Consider the following 23,728-nt stretch of genomic DNA (forward strand, 5'->3'; position numbering starts at 1 on the left):
ATCAAAACAATATAATATTGGCATAAAAACAGACATATAGACAGACCAATGGAACAGAATAGAAATACTAGAAAACAAACCTAGGCATATATGGTCAACTGATCTTCAACAAAGTTGCCAAAAACACAGAATGTGGAAACAATTCTTTCTTCAACAGTGTTAGGAACACTGGGTATGCACATGCAAAAAAATGAAATTGTACTCTTATCTCATACCATATACAAAAATCCACTCAAAATGGATTACAGACTTAAATGTAAGATATAAAACTATAAAACTGCTAGAAGAAAACACAGGAGACAAGCTCCTTGACATTGGTCTTGACAATGATTTTATGACATGACACTAAAAGCACCATCAGCAAAAGCAAAAATAGACAAGTGGCACTGCATCACACTAAAAATCATCTGCATAGCAAAGAAAACAATCACGCGAAAAGCTATAGAATGGGAGAAAATATTTGCAAGCCATGTATCATTTTTTCTGTTTTTATTTTACCTGACATTGTGAACATTTCCAACCATATATTTGATTAGGGATTAATATCCAAAATATAAAATATATTCAAACAACTGAATAGCAAAAGGAACAAATGACTGAATTTTAAAAATAGCCTAAGGACCTGAATAGATGTTTTTACCAAGAATACATACAAATGGCCAAAAAGCACATGAAAAGGGGCTCAACATCACCAAGCATCAGGGAAATGTAAATCAAAAGCACAATGAGATATCACCTCACACCTGTTAGAATGGTTAAAGCAAAGAGACAAAGATAACAAGTGTTGGCAAGGACGTGAAAAAAAGGGAATCTTGGTACACTGTTGGTGGAAATGCAAATTTATAGAGCCATTTTGGAAAACAGTATGGAGATACCTCAAAAAATTATAACTAGAACTAATATATAATCCAGCAATCCCACTTCTAGGTATATATCCAAAGGAAATGAAATAAGTATATTGAAGAGATATCTGCACCCCATGTTTATTTCACCATAATTCACAATAGCCAAATTATGGACCCAACCTAAATGTCCATTGACAAATGAATAAAGATACTAAAACACATACACACACACACACACACACACACACACACGCACACACACACACATGCACACACACAGTGAAATATTATTCAGCCTTCAAAAAGAAGTAAATCCTGGAATTTGCAACAACATGAATGAACCTAGAGGCCAATATGCTAAGCGAAACAAGCCAGACACAGAAAGACAAATACTGCATGCAGTCACTTACATGTGGAATCCAAAAGAATAAAATTCATAGAAGCAGAGAATAGAACGGTGGCTGCCAGAGGTGTGGCAAGGGAGAAGCAGGGAGAGGTTGGTGAAAGGATACAAAGTTTCAGTTATGCAAGGTAAATAAATTCTGGAGATGTAACATACAGCATAGTGACTATAGTTAATAATGCTGTACTGCATTCTTGAAATTTGCTAAGAGAATAATCTTTTGTGTTCTCACCACAAAAGAGAGAGAGAGAGAATAGTTACTATGTGGGCGATGGACGTGTTACCGAGCTTGGTTGTGGTGATCATTTCATAATGTATACATATATCAAAACGTCAAGGTGTCTATCTTAAATATATAATTCTTATTTGTCAATTGTACCTCAATAAAGCTGAAAAGACAAAAAATGGCAAGTATTTTAGCAACCACTCTGTCCAAAACGCTAGTATTATAGAGGGACTCGAGGCTCAGGGTAATAATTTGCTAGGTCACAGGTGCTGCAGTGTCAAGGGTAGAGCAGGATACAGGCCCCTGAATTCCCTGGGTCCTCCCCATTCACCTCCCAGCACTCAGTAGAGCCTTGGTGGTTACAAGTCCCGAGTCTGGAACCGGACTGTCTGGGTTTGAATCACAGTCATGTCACTTCCTGGCTGTGTAACGTTGAGCATATTACTTCTCTGAGCCTCCATTTCCTCATCTTTAAAATGGGGTTAAAGATAGTAGTTGTAACATGGGTTATTTTGAGAATCAAATGACTCAATAAAGCTATGTAAGCTTTAGCTATTCATACTATATTCGGTGCCATAGCAAACTAGTTTATTAGTTCCATTCCTTTGCTTATTTTTTAACTTCCTTCTTGGTTCTGAAATGAACTTCAACTGGATTCTGTTTTGGACTTTTCCCCATTATCCTCATTATTTAGGTCCAACTTACAACATGAAGGGAAGGAGAGTTACATGGTAAGAAGGTTCCGCTTCCTGAATACTCTCCCTTTAGCAACTGCTTGTCCAAGTCCTTTGCCCACTTTTTAATAGGGTTGTTTGATTTTTTCTTGCTGATTTTCATAAGTTCTAAGTATAAGCAATATGGAGATACCTTAAAGCGATACAAGTGAATCTACCATTTGATCCAGCAATCCCATTGCTGGGCATCTACCCAAAAGATCCAATGACACTCTACAAAAAAGACACCTGCACTCGAATGTTTATAGCAGCACAATTCATAATCGCAAGGCTGTGGAAACAGCCCAAGTGACCATCAATCCAAGAATGGATTAATAAAATGTGGTATATGTATACCATGGAGTACTGTTCAGCTCTAAGAAACAATGGTGATATAGCACATCTTGTATTTTCCTGGTTAGAGCTGGAACCCATACTACTAAGTGAAGTATCCCAAGAATGGAAAAACAAGCACCAGATATATTCTCCAGCAAACTGGTATTAACTGAGCAGCACCTAAGTGGACACATAGGTACTACAGTAATAGGGTATTGGGCAGGGGGGAGGGGGGCGGGTATATACATACATAATGAGTGAGATGTGCACCATCTGGGGGATGGTCATGCTGGAAACTCAGACTTGTGGGGGTGGGGGGGAAGGGCATTTATTGAAACCTTAAAATCTGTACCCCCATAATATGCCGAAAAAAAAAAAAAAAGAAAAGAAACTGCTTGTCTTTGGTAGTCTCTTCCCTTGCCCTTCTTATTAACAACAACTACAGTAATGATGATGATGACGATGATGATGATGATGTAGGCTGAGCCACAGCTGTTAGAGTGGGAACTCCGTGCTATGCTGTCTATCCAAAGTACAATCTCCCTTTTTTTTTTTTTGCTGACAAGCATCCAGGCCTGGGTGCCCCAGTGCTTTTTCGTAAATCAAAAGAATATTGAACTCATTATGTTGAAGCACAAGTTATCCTTTCATCGGTCAATTTGTCTGGGTCAACTGTTCTCGCACATTTATTCTGGACATCTAAAAGATAGGACATCTAACAGTCCATCTCCAATATTACAGCCGCTGCTCATTTCGTTATCCTAAAATGATATTCTGAAACCAGGCCATTTGAATGCAATTATTAGGTATCAAAACACTATCTTCCATCAGAGCAGTGAAAGGAGTCTAAAGGCAGTCCCCTCTGCCAGAACACAGGAACAATAGGGCCCATATTTACATGATGGTGCAGGGTTTACCAAGCACACTTGCTTTCACTTTCTCTTTTGGGCATCACACTGTACAGCTCTGCCTGGGAGGTAAAGATTATAAACGCCTCTTAAGGAGGAGGAAATTGAGGCTTAGAAAGGTTAGACAGTTCACTACTCAAAGACCTGACAGAGAACGAAACAGGACTTGAATGCGAATCTTCAATTTTCTTTTACACATTGAGTTTTTTCCCACCCCATCCCCTTCCTTCGCTCCTTCCTTGTGTTCAGTGACCAACTTCCATGGTATTCTCAGTATTCTCCCATGTTGGTTGAGCATCTCAGCACATGACTTCCAGACTGTGTCCTCACCCCAAGTCCCGTGTTCATTCCATGTCTCCAGTATCAAGTACCCCTTCATCTCTCGGCCCCTTCACCATCTCAGTGCCCTTCACCCCGCCCTCTGCCAGCCCCCTACTTCCCTCTATGGATACTTTAGTACTTGCCTTCTCCCAAAGCCCTCCTAACTCTGACAGGCTCTGACTTGTCTATCATGACACCTGCTTTTCTACTTCTTCAAAGCCTCCAGGCCCATGACTCTCTGTTTTTTTCTTTATCTGCTACCTGCTGTCTTCACGTCCTCTTGTATCCAGCTTAGATCCAATGATCCCTTCCATACATGCGCTTCTGGCCAATACTCATATTTTAATTAATTATTTATTTTAACTGGCAAGTAAAAATTGTATATATTTTTGGTGTACAAACTGATGTTTTTGATATATGTATACATTGTGGAATGGCTAAACAAAACTAATTAACATATGCATTACCTCATACACTCATCATTTTCTTTGGTGTGGCGAGAACACTTACAATCTATTCTCTTAGTGATTTTCGAATATATATTATTTTATTAACTATCATTGTAAATATTAGTTATTATAGTTTTTAATTATTGCCATTGTGTTGAACAATAGAGCTCTTGAATTTATTTATTCTACCTATCTAAGTGCAATTTTGTATCCTTTGATTGACGCCTCCTTGATTTCCCCACCCCTCACCTCCTTCAAAGCAAGGAATGTAACCACCATTCCTTGCTTTGCCTCTCTACAAGTTTGACTTTTTTAGATTCCACATTTAAGTGAGAGCACATGGTTATTTGTCTTCCTGTGCCTGGCTTATCTCACGAACATAATGTCTTCCAGGTTGATCCATGTTGCTACAAATGACAGGACTTCCTTCCTTTTTAAGACCAAAGAGTATTCCACTGTGCATGTATATAGCGCACATTTTCTCCATTCATCTATCAATGGACGCCGGTTGATTCCATATCTTGGCTGTTGTGAATAATGTTTTCATGAATGTGGGAACGCACATAACTTTTTGATGTACTGATTTTATTTCCTTTGGATATATACCCAGTCTTGGGATTGCTGGATTATATGGTAGTTCTTATTTTTAAATTTTGGCCAGTATCCTTAACTATCTTGTCCAATTGTCCTCCCATCTCATCCACTTGGCAAACCCCTACTCTGTTGAACCCAACACTTCCACCATCCATGCTGTTACTTAAAATTTTCAGTTATTTTGGAGCATAATATCCCAGCTGCACAGATCACAGCCATCATAAATTGGTGGTCACTAATCTTATCAAAGCCCTAACTGCTTCCTGGTGACCCTATTATATTTTCTTAATCAGATCCTTCTTACAATTCTTTACATTAACTATGTCCAACTTTCTCCAAACACTACTAACATTTTGGCACTTCCCAATACTCCCTTCCTCAGTGATGGCTTCACATCCTGCTTCACAAAATGAACAGAAGCCATCAGGAGTCCTCCCTCAAATCCTCGTTAAGTCCAATCAATAGATTTATCTGCACACACACCTCTCTTTCCCTTCTTTCCTCCTATTTCAGCTGAAAGGCATCCCTCCTCTCACCCTCACCTGTGCACTCTCTGCCTTCCTGCCTCTTCAGGAATTGCTGCATCAGAAATAACCCCTGTCTGTTCCACAGTGTCAGCTTCTTAACTGTCCCCTCCCTCTTAGAAACCAATGAACATTGAGAAAACATTCATATCTCTGCTCCTTCTCATAGCCATGCTTCTTTTAAAAAATAAGTAAAATGTCTGTTATCCTTCTCATTTCTCAACTATTTCAATCTGGTTTCTGTCCCCACCAATCTCCTTAAACAACTCTTGCCAAGGTCAAGATTTTATAAAAGACTATTTTCAGTTTTTACCTTGTGTAATATATCAGACACCCCGGGCCTTGATTACTTACACCCTCCTTCTTAAAACATTCATTTATTTTTCTCTTCCACAGTGCCAAACAGCCCTGATTTTCCTCCTTTACCACTGGCCATTCCTCAACTTCTCAATGCTTTCTCTGCACATGCTAAACAGGCTCCTCTGTGAGTGAGCACAGCCCCAAAGGTATCAGTGGTAACCTGATGACTATGAATACTATAATTTTTATCCCAGCTCTCTCTTTTAAGGGTCACAACCATTTATACAACTGCCTCCTGGGCTGCTCTTTGAATGTTCCAGGTAGTTTAAATTCAACATTTTCAAAGTTGACTCATCATCTTCAAACATATATAATCTGAAAAAGTCTCTCTGCCTCCCAGGCCTCCCTACCTTGATGAAAAGCACAACCACCCACACAGGTGACCACGCCAAAAATGCACCCCCTCTTTCTTCCCTGTTTAAGCTAGATATGGTGATTTGACACTTAGGTGCAGTCTTGCCAATTCTTTGGTTTCTTCAGTATTCCCTCCCTGTCAACTTTCATATTCAAACACTCAACAAATACTGAGTCTTCTCCATTTATATAATATTTTTAAAATAATAAAATCATAGAGATGGAGGACAATTTAATGGTGGCTATGGGGTTAGGGATACTTGGGGACAGGGGAGAGATTTGACTAAAGGGGTAGCACAAGAGACATCTTTGTGAAGATGGAACCGTTCTGTGTCTTGATTGTCCTGGTAGGTACACAAATCTACATGTGTGACAAAATGGCATAGAACAGGCATGCACATATGTAAGATGTGACCATTCAGGACAACTGAGTGACCAGTACATGAGACCTCTGTGTACTATCTTTGCAGCTTTTTGCAAGCCCATAATTATTTTAACATTAAAACTTAAAACGTATATCTCAAGTTTCTATTGATGGTACTTTAGTTGAAGACACTTTCCTCTCTCACCCGTGTGACATAGATTTTGTACCCTCTCCCAACTTGCCCCCATAAATCCATTCTCTCTGTTTTAGCAAGAATGGTCTTTCTGAGATGACAATCTGAATATGCTCCACCTCTGAACAAAGTCTCTAGAGCTCTCTATTGTTCTTAGGACATAGTTTGCAAATTGTGTGCTGAGGTGGGCAGAGTGCCACAGCAAACTCACAGGAGCAGAGCAGGACATTTTAAATGCTCAAGGGAAATGAAGGGTATTTGACATTTATTGAACATTCACAAGAACTTCTAACTCAAGGTCATTTGAAGTTTCAACATGAGAACACATACATTCCTTCCTTCCAGTGATGGTATATCTTTGTGAATCTTGGGTTTTGGCCACTGGTATAATTTCAAAGTACTGCACAAAAGTTAATGAGAAACAGAAAACACTGCAAAGTTTGAAAAGCAGTAGCTGTGGTTAAAGAATTAAATAGAATTGAAATATATGTTTTTAAAAAAACTTGCATGCATTATTTTTTTCAAATGGCCACTAAACTTGTAAGGACATAAATACTTTATTGTTTGGACCTAATTACTTAATAAATAGTATTACAGTATTTCTTTGACCTTTGGGACCCATAAAAAAGCCACTGAAACATTGAGAATACCTTAAAATGAGAAAACGCAGGAGCCCACTACCTTAGAATAAAATTCAAAGTCTTTTATCTAACATGCTCAGGGCTTCATGGCCTGACCTCACTACTGACTTCTCTGGCCTGCATGCTAATATTTTCTCTGCTCATTACCTATGTTAAGTTACTTGCAGGCGCTAGGACAAGTCTGTCTCCCCCCAGATACTCTCTCAACACACACACACACACACACACACAGACACACACACACCCCACTTGAAAGCCTTTTTTTTCTTGAAAGCCTTCCTTAATCTAGCAAGACAGACTTCAGTGCCCCGTCCTTACATTGCTCCTCCATTTTATACTCCTTTCCCAACACTCCCCCTTCTAGGTGTGGATTTAGCTGATTATTGCCACTCTCTCCCCAGCAACCCTACTCTGCCCCTGAAGGGCAAAGATCAGAAATGCTCCGGTGTCATCAGAGGCTAACACAGTGCCTGCACTTAGTAGGAACTGAGCAAATACGTGTTGCATTAATGCACAGGTGAGCTCTTTCCTCCATAAAGTCAGACGATCTCAAACCACTCAGCAGCACGGAGACTTTGATCTTCCGTATCATTTGTATTCACCTCCTTCTTTCTCACGCAAACCACACCCCACCATCAATGTGATGTAAAGCGGGACATCATGCCAGAGTCCCAGAGAGGCTGTCACAAGTGCTGAGAGATGAAGGCTGCACCTTGCTGGCTTTCTCTGAGCGACAAATCTGCAATTTGAGGAAAAGCAGAGTTGCCTGCACCCCCTCCCAACACACACACACACACACACACACACACACACACACACACGCACACACAGCCTTGAAACGTTGCTGATTGCTATGGAGGTGCTTGTGTGAGAAGCCATCCCTGAGGGACCATTGTCCCCTGAGCATCATACATCAAAGACAACCTGGCAAGTACCGTGCAACAGGAACGGGAAGACGAGATGTCACAGACTGCTCCCATCACCTGGGCTGATTAATAAATTAGGCGCTTGCAAATCATGGGACGTGTACTGTATACATGAATCAATGCATGCTGATAGCTTAAAGATACTTGCCACTCTGATGGCCCCTGGATTTCTGCCACATGTGTCTCAGGGCATCAGAAATCTTCCTCTGCCTGGTCCTCCTTCTCTATCTTCCTTCTAAAAGTATCTTCTTAGTCTAAGAGTGGAGCATGGGGTACCTATGCTATGGAGCAAACCAACCAATCATCCCCCACTGTTGTTGCTGGAAGTTCCAGCGAGACTTCTCAGAGTCCCTGTTGCTGAATTTCCAGAGGTGAGTGCTTCCAATATGTGTTCCAGCTACCAGTCCCTGAGAATTTGCTTTATGCTAAATGCTATGGCATATTCTCTTCTTAAATCTTCACAATAGTCTTGGAATGTATCCCCATTTTGCAGGTGGAGAAATTGAGGCTCAGAGTTTAAGTAATGTGTCTAAGATTTCATGGGTAGGAAGTGGCAGAGCCAGGATTCAAACCAAGGTCTGCCTGAGTCTAAACACTTGCTAAGCTTCAGCAACCACTGAGGGGTTCACTCAAGCTTAGATGCTGACTTGCAGCTGGAAGTTTCCATCAAGGTGAGCGGGGACAAGTCAGTTACAGATAAAGGGTGGATTGCAAGGCCTTCCTTGAAGCCAGTCTCAGAATCCACAGCTAATGAGACTCAGTAATTCTTGTGCCCAGAAGGAAGGCCTTGAGAGATAAAGAAATTGCCCAGAGGCAGAAACCTGGGCATTCTGATTCTTTTCATTAGAGCTAGGAAGGCACCCAGAAGCTGTTGAACTCCGCATAAAAGAATGCATCCTGCCACAGGGTGCCCGGGTGGAACTGGAGTAGGTAAGCCTGGGTGCAGCTCTCAGGTTGAGGCTGCCTGACCAGTAGGTCCACAGCAGCTGTTGGTGGCCCTTAGTGCTACTTGGGGGTTAATAAAGTCCATCTTCACTGTCTTCCTCTTAGTTCTCGCATCCCCTTTCTCTGTTCTGTCCTTTGAATTACCGCCACAGCTTTCTAACCTCTCTCTCTCTCTCTCTTTCTCTTTCTCCCACCCATGCTTCAGCCTGCAGCCTGAGCAATTCTAAGTGTATTAATATATCACTCTGCCTCATGTTTCATACCCTTCATTGTTTTCCTTTTGCCCATATCAGGCAAGGCACAGGTTCCAACCTGTTTAACCTGACCCCACTGCAAACTCTGCTAATCAAACATGGCACAATTTTCCTCTGATCCAAAACATGACCACATTCGTGGAGGCTGATATCAATTTAGTTGGTAGACATCAGCATTTTCAAAACAGTAAATGAATCAAAGAAATAAATTATATTTGAATGGAACAGAATAGAATAGACAATATCTTGATATTTAAGATGCATCCCATGTAGCAAGGTTAAGGTTGTTTTCATGGATTTTTGTTTCAATTACATATTTTTATCTATATCTCTGGCTAGGCTTTTGGAGTGTCGATGCAAAATATATTTCTTCACATGGATTAAGGTTAAAAAAAAGTAAAAAAAAAAATAACAACAAAACACTATTCTAAATAGCTATCTAGTAATACTCTGCCAATTAACTAGACTTTGAAGGTTGTTCAAATCAATTTGCCATCTCAAATCCCTCTCATTGGCTTGAATTTGCTCTCCAGCCTTATGCACTGTCATCAGTACTACTCAAAATATGCATGAAACACACGAAGTCTGGTCATACCAGCCTCTCTCCTCTCTCCCTGCCTTTGCAGATGACTACTCCAACTGCCTAAGATGCTTTACTCTTCACTGCCTTCTTATGAAATCTAATCTCCTGGAAGACTGTGTTGGACACCCTTTCTCTAGCATGCCTTCCCAAACTTGCCTTTTCCTCACATCCTTCTCCACCCTCAGCACCTCAGTGCTATGGAAGTTCCCCACCCCTGCACAGGTGGAGCACCCCTGGCATTGCTCAATGCACAAGGCACTGTGGTTATTCACCTTTCAGTGAGTTTTTACCAAAGATAGCATGAGTTCCTTGAGGCAAGGAATCAAAGCTTTCCTTCCCCTATCTCCAGGAAACAGTGCAGGGCATGGCCAGTTGGAGATCTGTAATCATTTCCAAATGAGTGAGTAAGCTGCAGGTGCTCCAGATCACGGGTCCGGTCCCTACCTCTCTTCTTTGGCCAAGATTTTGAGCACTGAGCCTGTGCTCCAAATGCTGTGTTTCCATTCCTCCTTGTAATCTCCTCAATCATAACAATGGTCATTTTTTGTGTCACTTTAAAGACACTGTGTCAGTCTGAGCACACGAGTGGGTGGGCAAGTAGATCCACTTTCAGACACTGCTCCTGACTAAAGCTGGACAATTGCTCTGTGGGATTGCAGGAAACTATGGTTTGCAACTCACAGAAGTCAGCTCAGTAATGGCATGGGAGCAAAGAGAGAAAATACTGCAAAGGTACCAATTTGGTAGCAATAAAGCTATTGTTTTTAGACTTGGAAGGTTGATTTCAAATACTCAACATAAGATTATCTTTGAATTAGCACCAAGTAGCCTGGGACATGTTGGCTGGATATCCTTCTCCACTCTTCTCTGTTCAGGGAGACCTTGACCAGAAATTTGGTTTAAGTACAGGACAAGATGTGTGGGGACCCAGGGGGTGCAGGTCATGGCTCTCACCAATGCTGCCAACCTTAAATGGCTGAAATTGACAACCATGAACGTGGGACACGGTTCCATTCTCATCTCCTTTTGAGCCAACCAGGCATGTTCTAAAATGAAGAAAAGCTGTCTGTTAACACACTTGGTCTAAGCTGCTTTTTAATGACTCGGGCCATATGTATCTTGACATAACAATGGAACTTAAACATCTTAAATGTTCCCTCTCTGCACCAGAAAACAAAAATTGATGCACTTCCTTTGTAAACATGGGAAATCCCTTCCCCATTTGATCCTATGGACAAACGCTCTGGGAATCCAACCATTACAGTAGTAGCTACATTTAAGCCTCCCCAACTCAAACTCATGAGGACCAAAATCTAAGAACGTTTTTTCTAATATTCTTTCCACCACCTTTTTTCTTTCTTTCGCTTTTTTCAGAAATACTAGAGCCGGGTGTCTAAACCTCTGCATAACTAACATTGTGTCTAAGATAATTCTTTGCCACAGAGGATGGCCCTGTGCATTTTAAGATAGTTAGCAGCATATCAGACTCTGGCTCCTGAGCACTAGATGCTGGAAGAACCCACCACCACCACCCGTTAGACACCAAAAATGTACCCAGACAAAATTACTAAATGTCCCCTTAAGGAACAAAATTATCCCTCACTGACAATCATTATTCTAGCTCATGTCTATCCTAGATCAATTAAATCTAAATATCTCGGGAAGGATCTAGGCATTGGCATTTGTTTACAAGCTCTGCAGTTGATTCTAATGTCCAACCACTTCTTTGCACATGGAATCAAGGTCTTACCTAACTCCTCAATTGTGGTTCTGCCCTCTGTTGAAGTTCCTATATCTATACCCCAGGATAAAATGCCCAATTTGGGAATGTAAAATAAAAACAAGAAAGAAAAAAACAAAAGATAAGGTTTGTGATGGGAAAACTGAAACTGCTAATTCCATTCATTTCATATAAGCCAGGAGGTAGACTTAGACCAAAGAACTCTAAGCAAAAGCTCAACAGAAAGACTGGCTTTCTTGGCCAGGTAACAGTCACCCAAACTAAAGAGATGTCCCTTTTACAGTGCTCAGATGTGGGCCAGAATCCAAAGAAGCAACACTCAAGCTGTCTACACCAGGCAGAGCCAACAATTCCGTAAGCCTGCTTACCAGAATTTCAGTGCCCCTGAGAAAAAGAGGTTGTGTGGTCAAACATTGTTAAATAGTCTAACATTAATAAAAGCCCTGTGGTAAGGAAGCCCAACTTTGTCTGGGTTTCCCACATGTAGATTTATATCATTTGGAAGGCAGCAGAGTGTGGTCCAGGATGCAGGCTCTAGTTTCAAGCCTGCCTGCGATGGATTCTACTACACCACCAATTAACTCTTTTACCTTGCACAGGTTATGTAACTGGAAATAATAGCAACACCTACTGCATGGGATTATTGTAAGGATCAGTTGGGATAATTTCTACATTAGTTATAGTGCAATGCTAGGCACCTACGATTTCAATGTAAGCAATGAGTTTATCATTGTTGTTCTCATTATTATTACTTATTTGACTATGTGGTCCCCCTATTTTTCCCCAAAAAACAAACACCTTTTAATATCACATCTAACTAGAGTTCCATGTAATATGCATTAAGAAATACTGACGTAGACTAATTTCAGCCACCGCAACAGAAATATAGCTCTTGCACTGCATGATGTCCAGATTCTATCTGGAATCGAGGGGTTGGAGACTTTATTTCCAAGTTCAACCACAAGCATCCGGAGAGGGGTAGTGGAGGGGTCCTCTCACCCCTACTTGTCTGTAGGCCCCTTGAGGGCAGGATCCTTGTCTATCTTGTACATCATTGACTCTGGTGCACAGTACCAGGCACATCTAGGTGCCCAACATATACCTTTGAATGATTACCACACACGGGCCACAACTCATTCATCTCAGGAGAATCATTCACACACTCCTTCCCCATTCATAGCCATGCAGCTTTACCACAAAACCTCCTACAGATATTTTTGTGAAACACAAGAAAGAACCATCAAGACAGCAGATTACAACTGAGATTAATACAATTCCAACATAAATATTCAAGACAGTGAGGCAATTAGACTTGGTTTACCAAGATTTGATTTACACTCTACTTTCAGGTACATATTTAGAGCTCAAAGGGAGATGCAACATAAGCCACAAACCACTTGCTCTACAACTTGCAGGAGAAAACCACTCAATATGAAACCACCTCTTGTGACACAGTGACCATCATTACCAGCATCTTCTTTATGTCCTGACTCCCTGTAACCAAAGCCTACAAATGGTATCATAATTATCTTATTAAAACCACATTTGAAATCATTGCTAAATTTACAGCAGCTATTGATGACCTTGGAGTCAGGAAAAAATGAATAGAAAATAAAACTCAAAAAGGCAGTGGAAATACAGGAAACACCTTTGCACCAAACTGATTTTTAAATTATCACGAGAAGAAAAGAAATAATTTCTAGGAAGCAATCACACTCTGGGGAGGAGAAGAGAATTCTTCATTTACAAAGCTCCTGCAAGATTCTGAGTTCTATGTATTTGCTATCTAAGTTATTTCTCAACACAACCATACCTGGAATTTAATATCATCTCCATTTCACAGAGGAGAAAAGTGAGACTCAGGGAGGCTGCAATTTGCTCACAGTCAAAGGAATTCTCTTGGTATTTGGTAATAACCAGGTAACTAAGAACCAGGGAGAGTCACGACAGCAAGGAGTTAAAGGCTCAGGTTTGCAGTCTCAGAACCACCTTTTGAATCCCAGCTCTTGCTCTTCCGAGCTATGTGATTTGAACAATCTGCTCCAGGGGTCCTCAAATTTTTTAAACAGGAGGGCCAGTTCACTGTCCCTCAGACCTTTGGAAGGTCGGACTATAGTTAAAAAAAAAAAAAACTATGAACAAATTCCTATGCAAACTGAACATATCTTATTGTGAAGTAAAAATCAAATGGGAAAAAACACCCACATGTGGCCCGAGGGCCGTATTTGAGGACACCTGGCTTAGCCTCTCAGTGCTTTAGTTTTCTCCTTAGTAAATTGGGACAATAAATGTATTTATTGGTTGTGAGTATTTAATGACGAATATGTGTATGGTCTTAACAGGAAGTAAAAATCAATCATTTTATTACAATGTTGATTTAGAACCCTAATGAAAAAAAAACCCTAATTCCAAGCATAAGATAATTTAAATTTTACAAAGCATTCTCATACAAAAACTGTATCTCATTTGACCTAGTCGGGAGGACAGACATCTTTATCCCTTTCTATAAGGAGAAAATTGAATATCTGAGGAGTCACTCCCATCTATTCAATGATCATGGTTTGCATATTTACTTTATTTCCCCAATCTACCCTTCACCCTCAACTCTGAGCTTGCTGGATGAGGGGGTGTGGATTGCGTGTTCTGGTGGGGCAGGTATGGGTATGATTTATTGTTTTCTTTCCGTCTTCTCTATATTACCAAATAATAGTACAGATATGGAATATAATTGGTGGTTAGATTGTAAAACAGTGAATGTATGAGTGAGTGATTGCTGTATGAATGAATTTTCCCAGGATGAGAAAGCTAGATAGTGGCTCCAACATGAACAAAACCTGAATCTCTAGACTCAAAAGCCAGAGTCCTCTCTGTACCACATACAGTATTATCAAACAACAATATTTCACAGAATCATGGAATTTTAGAAATGGGGAGGACCTTGGAGATCACTTTAGAGTCCACACTTTATAGATGAGGAAACAGAGGCTCAAAAAAAATTCCATTACTTGGCCAAAAGCATGAATCCAGGAGCTAGACAAACCTGGGCCAGCCCCCAGAGACCCTGACTCTGAGCTCAGTAGTGGTGCCACTGTGTCCTGGCAGAATCAAGAGCCAGGGCACAGCCTCCATGTGGCAGCTCAAACTTGTGAGTGACAGAGCTTGTTCCCTGTGTGCCCAAACTATTGTGTGTGTGCAGATATTATTGTTTGGCTTGTGAAACAACATAAGAAGGGGATTCAATTTGAAAGGATCTCACTGTCGCCCCTGGCAGTGGCTCCCCATCATGACTCTAGGAGCTAAAGCCAGTCTCTGTGTGTATATGCGAGAGGAAGATGGCCTTGCCCTCCTCAAATGAGGAGAGGAGATATCCTCCCAGTTTTTTTCCTGAAGCTTCCAAATCACCCTGTGTTTCACCCTGGATTCTAAAGAGGAGGGAACTGGCCAAGGCTTGAGGTCTGGGACAGGTCAGTGAGGCTGGCTCTCTAGAGTCAGATAATATGGCAGTACGGTAGTTAGGCATGTCTTTCATCATGTAAATGCAAAGTTTATAATGTGCTGCTGTGCCCATGTTAACATATGATAAGACAGATGCACTCGAAATTGCCTGTGGACATGCTTTAGTGTTTAAAAAGAGTGGCAAGCACAGAGCAAAATGTGTCACTGGACAAGTGTCCCAAAGAGCACGTCCTAGTTGGCTTCCAATCTGTTCTGTACCTGGATGAGGTCTTGTGTCTGGGTACCTACTTGCATGTGTTTCCATGGTCAGATTATGACAAGAGCTCAACCTAATCCTCATGTATTGTAGGTGCGAAATCTAGGTTTGTGGTATTTATCATCTCCCGGGCATACCTGTCCTGTACTTTTTCTTTCTAGCACTTATTATACACATAAGTGTGTATTTATGCATGTGTGCATGCTTGTGTTTAATTAATGTCAGTCTCCCCCATGAGAGCAAGGACCATGTTTGTTTTACTCATCATTGTATCATCTGCCCTAAACACAGTGTTGGGTCTACAGCTTGTGCTTAATAATTATTTGAGGATTAAATAAAGGAAGGAAGAAATAACTAGATGGCCAGAGGCCTGACTTCTGGGTTGAACTCCATCATTTAATTAACCATGTGACCTTGGTTAAATCTCATACTTAATTTTGGAGCTAGAAAGGATCTTAGAAATCAGCTTGCTAGATGATTGCAAATTTTGTTTTAGTAGTAGAATCCAAAGTAAAGCATATGGGAAATCTGAACACAAAAGCAGATGCAAATCTCCTCTTGTATAAGGGAGGTGTCAGCCCTGGAACCCTGCCTGATCACGCCCCGTGCCTCTCTCTCCACCCTAGAGTGGCTTCTATGGCTACTTTAATTAATCTTCAGGATTTAGAGAGCATAGGTGAAAACCACTGATCCACATCAACCCTATCATTTGATAAAAGAGGAAAGTAGGATCCAGGAGAGGAGGGAGCTTACCTAATGTCACAAGACCAGTGCATGAAGAATTGGAATTAGTATCCAGATATTCTGACTCCCAACCTCATTAGCAACTTTTTACCTCTCAACATCTCTAAAGCTACCCTCCAACAATTTACAAAGTGGTTGCAAGAAAGAATGTCTGGAAGAATGTTTTCAGAGCTCTGAAATGCTACATTTGGAAGCCAGACTGGGGAGAGGAATTCAACACAGCAGGTGAAAGGAGGGATTTGGGGTCAGGTAGGTCAGTGTCTGGACCCCAGCTCCACTCTTTACCAGATGGATGACCTATGGCAATGCACTTGCCCTCCCCAATCCTGGTTTTCTGATCTACAAAGGCACTTCCCACCTCATAGAGGGTCTTATGAGGACCAAATGTCCTCCCTTCAAGGCACATTATAAGTGCCCACTGAAAGAATGCTATTATGGACCATTCGGCATCTATGGTACTATTAAGGGTACTTGTTTAAGTTATTGCAGCAACAATAACAAGCATACATTGAGTATCTCACATGGGCCACAGTTCCCTTTAAAAAACCGCATTATAGCCACCATTGTGTGATAGTATGACTATGTGTCCCCAGGTCCACTTATCCTTCATGTCTAGCATTGGATGAGGTATACGATACTTACTAACAAATATTTGAAAACAAAAAATGGGTTCCTCTAATTCCAGCATATTCATTAGTGTGGTTATGGACTCAGAGTCATACTTTGTCTCCAGTCCAGGCATCACCTTTTCTTGGCTACATGACTTTATTCAAGTCACTCATCTTCTCTTCTGTAGAATTGAAATATAAATCCCAGTCACCCAACCTTAAAGTGTCCTTAGGAGTTTTAAATGGAAGGCAAAGTCATACCAAGAAGTTGTTAGTATTTGACAAAACATAAACAGAATAAGATATTAGATCCCTAACACTTCTTCTGTTCTCCTAAACCCAATGCCCCAATCCTGTATCTTCCTCAGTACCTGGGATTTCAGATATTGGCACGTTTTGTCAAATAGTCAATGAGGATCCACATTCAGTTTATGCGTAATTACAAACAGCAAGGGCCACATTCTGCAAAAATCTATTTTAAGGGTCCAAATTAGAAATTAAGTAGATAACTACTGCCTGTGGGTGATTTAGAAATACTCCTCCCAAAGTTTAGTAGACCTTTGAATTAAGAATTATATTTTTGAAATTCTGATATTCTTCTCTTTAGAGAGAAGAAACGCCCCATGTTTCTCATCCCTTTGCTTTTTTTCCCCCTTCTTGTACACACACTATATTCATTTTCCTTTGTCTTCCTGCATTTCATCATGCCCAGAAGCACCTTTCCCCAATAACTCTGTGATTATTTACCACTCTTCAAGGCTCACAGAAAATTCACCTATAAACTCTTGCATAGGGAGAACCACTGTAAGACCTCAGTCACAGCGAGCCAACTTTCCAACTAGCCTTTGAATATTCAGTACAGAGTCACAGGCAGTCACAGCTGGCAGGGATTTCAGGAATCACTGATCCTCAGTCTACAATACCACAACATGTGCAAGAAAGACATGCCCATTTTTCATATTGGCTACTTAGCAGATTAAAGATTTGAATTCATGCTTCTTGTGCTGCAGGCCAGGGTTCTTTACTCTGTTTTCTGGCTCTCTTTTTCTAATTGGTCCAGAAGTGTTAGGACTTGCCCTTCCTTCCTTGACTTTAAGGCAAAGACTACAACTGAGAGAGTTTTTTCGCATTCTCCAATTCAAGTCCACAACATCTATTGTGAACTTATGATAACAACAAGGCCACGCAAAAATCACTCAGGGGATCAAGAAATGAATTCCATATATAAGCCCTTCCCTCAAAAAGTTTCCACTTAGGTGAGAAAAAAATACAAGAAAGCTACTCTAGTTCCAAATTGTTTAAAACGAAAGAGATACAAGTGTAGAAAGCTGTGTGTATGTCAAGAAGACAGTGCATTAAGTGGAATGTGGAGAACCTAAGATAGTTTCAAAGAGGAAAGAACTTTGGGCTAAGCCCATTTTGGATGAGTGGGATTTCAATAGGCTAAGAAACAGCACAGAACTATTCAAGAAAAGGTTGTTCATTGAGTGCCCCTACTTTTTTCCAAATGTGTGAATAGGTCTGGGTAGGATATGGGGTACATTAGTAACATCTGCAAAGCAATGCTGTTTACACCTCATGTGGTTGGCTATAATTATTAGACTATGGATGCCAATAAACCAGATTTTGAATCCCAGTCCAGCCACTTGTGACATTTGAGAAGTTATTTAACCTGGATGAGGCTCAATCGCCTAATGTGCAAAGTGGAGAAAACAAACAAAACCTACATCTCATGGTTATTCAAATGTGTAAATGAGATAATGCACAGCAAGTGTCAAGCACCATGCCCAGCACACACTAAGTACTCAAATATTAGCTATTTGATCTTCTCTTTGTAATTGTCAATCTCTTGTGCAAAGTTAAAAAAAATTTAAAGTGGAAAACAGCTTGCGGAAGGGGCACGATCTCTTGACTCAGACATTTCTCCCTACAGCAAGAGCTATGCCAATCAATGCCTGACCCGACAAAGCACAATATAAATGAAAGGCAAGGGCTGTCTTAGCCCAGATCTTACCTGTATATTTTATATCTGGTTGTAAATCCTTGACGGTGTCTTTCCACAAAGGATAGGTAGCTCCTGGAGTGGTGGAAAGGCCCCCTGTCTGAAATGAGCCAATCAAATTCCTTGGAGACATGTTGGTCTGTCCCAGCTGGTTCCTGGAGGGAGGGCTGCACTGAGATACGGCCCCATACAAACAGGAAGTAGAGGAGCTCAACAAACCTCCAGTTCATGCTTTTCTGCCGGCCTTTTTCCTCTCATTCTTGCTCCATTCTGTGGAGTCCTGTAGGTAGAAAAACAATAAAAAAAGAGAGAAAGAAAGGAGGAGGAAAAAAAAGAGGGAAAGAGGAAAAGGGGAGAGGAGTAAAGGAAAGAGAAAGACAAAGGAAAAGAAAATATGTTATTAACACATCTTCACAATAATACCTTATATCAGTAGAATGCTTTCACGTTTACAAAACTCAGTAGAGTTTCTGGTTAAAAACATAGAGTCTATGGAAATCTGGGCCCACGTTCCTGCTTTACTATTCACATGTTACGTGAACATGTACAGACTGCTGAGTCTCTTAGGGATGCAGTTTCCTCATCTGTAAAAATGAAGGTGGGCTTATGTTCCTCTATGTTTGCACTTGGCACATCACAGATGTTCAAGGCAGAAGTGTAGAAAGAATGAAATAAATGACACAGCACAGAAACAGGTTTTATGCAGCCAGTAAGGGACACGAAGACAACGCAAATGTCTGTCCCATCTACTGTCTTTACAAACAATGTGCTTCTCACAACCGGGATTCAATAAACAAGAGCTAATTTCTCTTCTACTCTCACATAGACATGAGCCCACCAAACACACACACTTTGCGCTGGCATGATCAGATGAATGCACAAAGCCTTGTGATGGATTAGTATCATGACCCTCTGGGCTAGACACCTTAAAGATGAAGAGTCCCTGGACCTTGCTAGAATCCATTTCTACAGTGCTCAGCAAAATGTCTCCCAAACCCAGAAAACATGACCAGAGAATTCATCTGTCAGTGCCTCTGAGCCTCACGGTTGCCCAGTGTTCCTTAGGAAACTGAAGGCTGAGGGGTCGGGTGAAGTCCTGCAGGCCTCTTTTATTGGGTGGTGTCACAGCACACTGGTACTGTGTTGGGCAATGCTTGAGACTAAGGGATAGCTTAGGGAGAGGTTTTTTTGTGGGGAGGATAAGTGAAAAATCACAACGCCATGCCAATTTTGAAAACAAAATTTACAAGTATTGTTTTCATCATCTCATCATCAGTCTACTTATTAGCTTAACACTGTACTTTCTGTGACTCCCACTCTACTTATTCTAAACGAGCTTTACTTTATTCCATATTGAACAGCGGTTTTGGATCCAGTTTGCATCAGTTATACACAGTATTATTTCAAGCAAGTTATTTATCTTCTCTGAGTTTCATTTTCCTCATCTGTAAAATGTGGCTAATAATAGCACCTACCCCCGGGACTAGTGTGACAATCAAATGGCATATTTTACGCACCTGGCGTATACTAAGTGCTCAGTAAATGGCATGAATGACGATGAGACTAATGAATGTTGATAATAATGCTATCCACCTTGTCCCTGTTAGGGAGTGTGGTTCACACTGTCCCCACAAACTGACCAAGTCTCATTTACCCATTAGTAGCCAGGTGAGGTCATGTCCCCAAAGGTCATTTTCTTTATCTATTCCTTTTTTTAAAAATATGAGTTGTCTCATCCTCTCAGTTGTAAGCTCTCATTTCCTATAACTGTGTTATACTTACAGCCATGCCTCATTTTATTGCTCTTCACTTTATTGCACTTCGCAGATATATATATATATATATATATATATATATATGTATATGTATATATACATATGTATATATACATATATATATATGTATTTTTTTATTTTTTTTACAAATTGAAGGGTTGTGGTTTGTGGCAACCCGGGGCTGAGTAAGTCTATCAGTACCATTTTTTTCCAACAGCATATGCTGATTTTGTGTCTCTGTGTCACATTTGGGTAATTCCCACAACATTTCAAACTTTTTCATTATCATTACAACTGTTGTGGTAATCTGTGATCAGTGATCTTTGGTGTTATTATTGTAATTGTCTTGGAACACCACAAACTGTGCTTATATAGGATGGCAAGCTTAATCAATAAATGTGTGAGTTCTGACTGCTCCACTGACCAGCTATTCCCTTATCTCTCTCTGTCACCTCAGGCCTCCCTATCTCTATTGTTGTGTCTTAGGACACAACGATATTGAAATCAGGCCAATTAATAACCCTACAATGGCCTCTGACTGTTCATGTGACAGGAAGAGTCACATGTCTCTCACTTTAAATCAAAAGTTTGAAATGATTAAGCTCAACGAGGAAGGCATGTGGAAAGCTAAGATAGGCCAAAAGCTGAGCCTCTTACACCAAACAGTTAGCCAAGTTGTGAATGCAGAGGAAAAGTTATTGAAGGAAATTAAAAGCGCTACTCCAATGAACATACAAATGATAAGAAAGCAAAACAGCCTTGTTGCTGATATGGAGAAGGTTTTAATGATCCAAGTAGATCAAACCAACCACAACATACACTTAAGACAAATTTAGAGCAAGCCTCCAACTCTCTTCAATTCTGTGAAAAATGAGAGAGGTGAGCAAGCTGCAGAAGAAAACCTTGAAGCTAGCAGAGGTGGATTCACGAGGTTTAAGGAAAGAAGCCATCTCCATAACATAAAATTGAAAGAAGAAGCACCAAGTGCTGATATACAAGCTGCAGCAAGTTTTCCAGAAGATCTGGCTATGATTATTGATGGAGATGGCTAAACTAAACAATAGATTTTTCAATGTCAACAAAATAGCCTTATACTGGAAGGAGATACCGGCTAAGACTTTCATAGTTAGGGAGAAAAAGTCAATACCTGGCTTCAAAGTTTCAAAGGACAGGCTAGCTCTCTTGTTAGAGACTAAAGAAGTTGGTGACTTTAAGTTGAAGTCAATGTTCATTTATCATTCCAAAAATTCTTAGATCCTTAAGAACTATGTTAAATCTTTCTGCCTGTGCTCTATAAATGGAACAACAAAGCCTGTTGTTATAAACAGCATATCTGTTTATAACATAGTTTGCTGAATATTTTAAGGCTATTGTTGTGACTTACTGCTCAGGAAAAAGAATTCCTTTCAAAATATTACTGCTCATTGACTATGCACCTAGACACCCAAGGATTCTGATGGAGATGTACAAAGAGATTAATGGTATTCTCATGCCTGCTGTAACAATATCTGTTCTGTAGCCCATGAATCAAGAAGTGATTTCAACTTTCAACTCTTGTCATTTAAGAAATACATCTTGTATTGCTGTAGCTGCCATAGATAGTGATTCTTCTGATGGATCTCAGAAAAGTAAATTGAAAACCTTCTGCAAAAGATTCACCATTCTAGATACCATTGAGAATATTCATGATTAGTAAGAGGTCAATATGTCAACATTAACAGGAGTTTGGAAGAAGTCGATTCCAATACTCATGAATGACTTTGAGGGGTTCAAGACTTCAGTGGAGAAAGTAACTGTGGATGTGGTGGAAACAGCAAGAGAACTAGAATAAGAAGTGGGGCCTGACGACATGACTGAATTGCTGCAACCTCATGATCAATCTTGAATGGATGAGGCACTGCCTCTTATGGATGGACAGAGAAAGCAGTTTCCTAAGATGGAATCTACTCCTGGTGAAGATGATGTGACCAGTGTTGAAATGACAACAAAATATTTAGAATATTACACAAATTTAACTGATACAGCAACAGTAGTGTGTGAGAGGATTGACTCCAATTTTGAAAGAAAAGCCTTTAAACAGGTTAAAATTAAAAAAAAAAATGCTATCAAACGGCATTGAATGCTACAGAAAAACATTTAGTGTGAAAGGAAGAGTTAATTGATGCAGCAAACTTCATTATTGTCTTATTTTCGGAAACTGCCACAGCCACCCAAAGCTTTAGCAACCACCATTGCCCTAATCAGTCAGCAGCCATCAAACATCAAGGCAAGACCCTCCGCTAGCAAAAAGATTGTGACTCACTGAGGTCTCAGATGAGCATTTGCATTTTGAACCAATAAAGCCTTTTCAATTGATGGATGTACATTGTTTTTGAGACATGATGCTACCACACACTTAATAGACTACAGTATTGTGTAAACATGACTTTTACACACACTAGGAAACCACAAAATGTGTGGGATCCTCTTTTGTTGTGATTTTCACTTTATTGCAGTGGTCTGAAACCCAACCCTCACCGTCTCCATGAGTCTTGTTTCACTGGGCTGTGAGCCTTTCACTGGAAAGATTCTTTAGAAAATGATTTCTACTCTTGACTCGATGCATGACTCTGGACAATTATGTCTCCTTCTTAGATCTCAGATGTTTATGTCTGTCATTTCAAAATGTGGTGAGAACACATTTTGTCAACTATAATACCATATATATATATATATATATATATACATAATTAAATATGATACCTTGTTTGTGTACTCTTCCAAATGAACATGGAAGGTAAAGTAAAGCTAAGAAAGAGAAATTAAAAGGAGACAGATGTAGATTTCTTGCTCAATTGAGTATTTTGCTATGTTACCCAATTGTACCATTTTATCATGGGTTTCTACAAAAATCCCACTAGTTGCTACAAGCCCCAGCTGTCAATAGCAAAGGAGAAAGGCATGTGAGCAGAGGAGTGGGCTGGCAAAAGCTGCGGCCTGAAGTTTTGTTCTGATACTAAAACAAAGCCACCCATGTTGAGTGCAGAACTGTAACAACTACAGCTGCCAAAACTGTCTGCCAGAGCCCACCTGAGTGTCAGCAGGGGGTGGAGGCAATTGTTTAGAGATCCAAGTGGGGAACTACAACACACTGAAGTCACAGCGTGTCCCCGACACAGCCCCTCTACAAGGCTTCTGTTGTGAATGGGTGCAGGGTGGGAGCCTGTG

The 23,728-nt window shown here is 40.4% G+C and overlaps 1 protein-coding gene across 1 annotated transcript in view; it reads right to left on the reverse strand.

Annotated features, from left to right (window-relative positions):
* Positions 1 to 23,728, reverse strand: part of BRINP1 (BMP/retinoic acid inducible neural specific 1) — a 179,810-nt gene that overhangs the window by 109,565 nt on the left and 46,517 nt on the right. Inside the window, exon 2 of the mRNA XM_012768777.3 lies at positions 18,759 to 19,026. Coding sequence (XP_012624231.2) covers positions 18,759 to 18,976 — 218 coding nt within the window. The 5' untranslated portion in view covers positions 18,977 to 19,026. The remainder of the gene's footprint in view (positions 1 to 18,758; positions 19,027 to 23,728) is intronic.

The sequence above is a fragment of the Microcebus murinus genome, chromosome 12 (genome assembly GCF_040939455.1).
Source record: "Microcebus murinus isolate Inina chromosome 12, M.murinus_Inina_mat1.0, whole genome shotgun sequence".
Taxonomy (NCBI): domain Eukaryota; kingdom Metazoa; phylum Chordata; class Mammalia; order Primates; family Cheirogaleidae; genus Microcebus; species Microcebus murinus.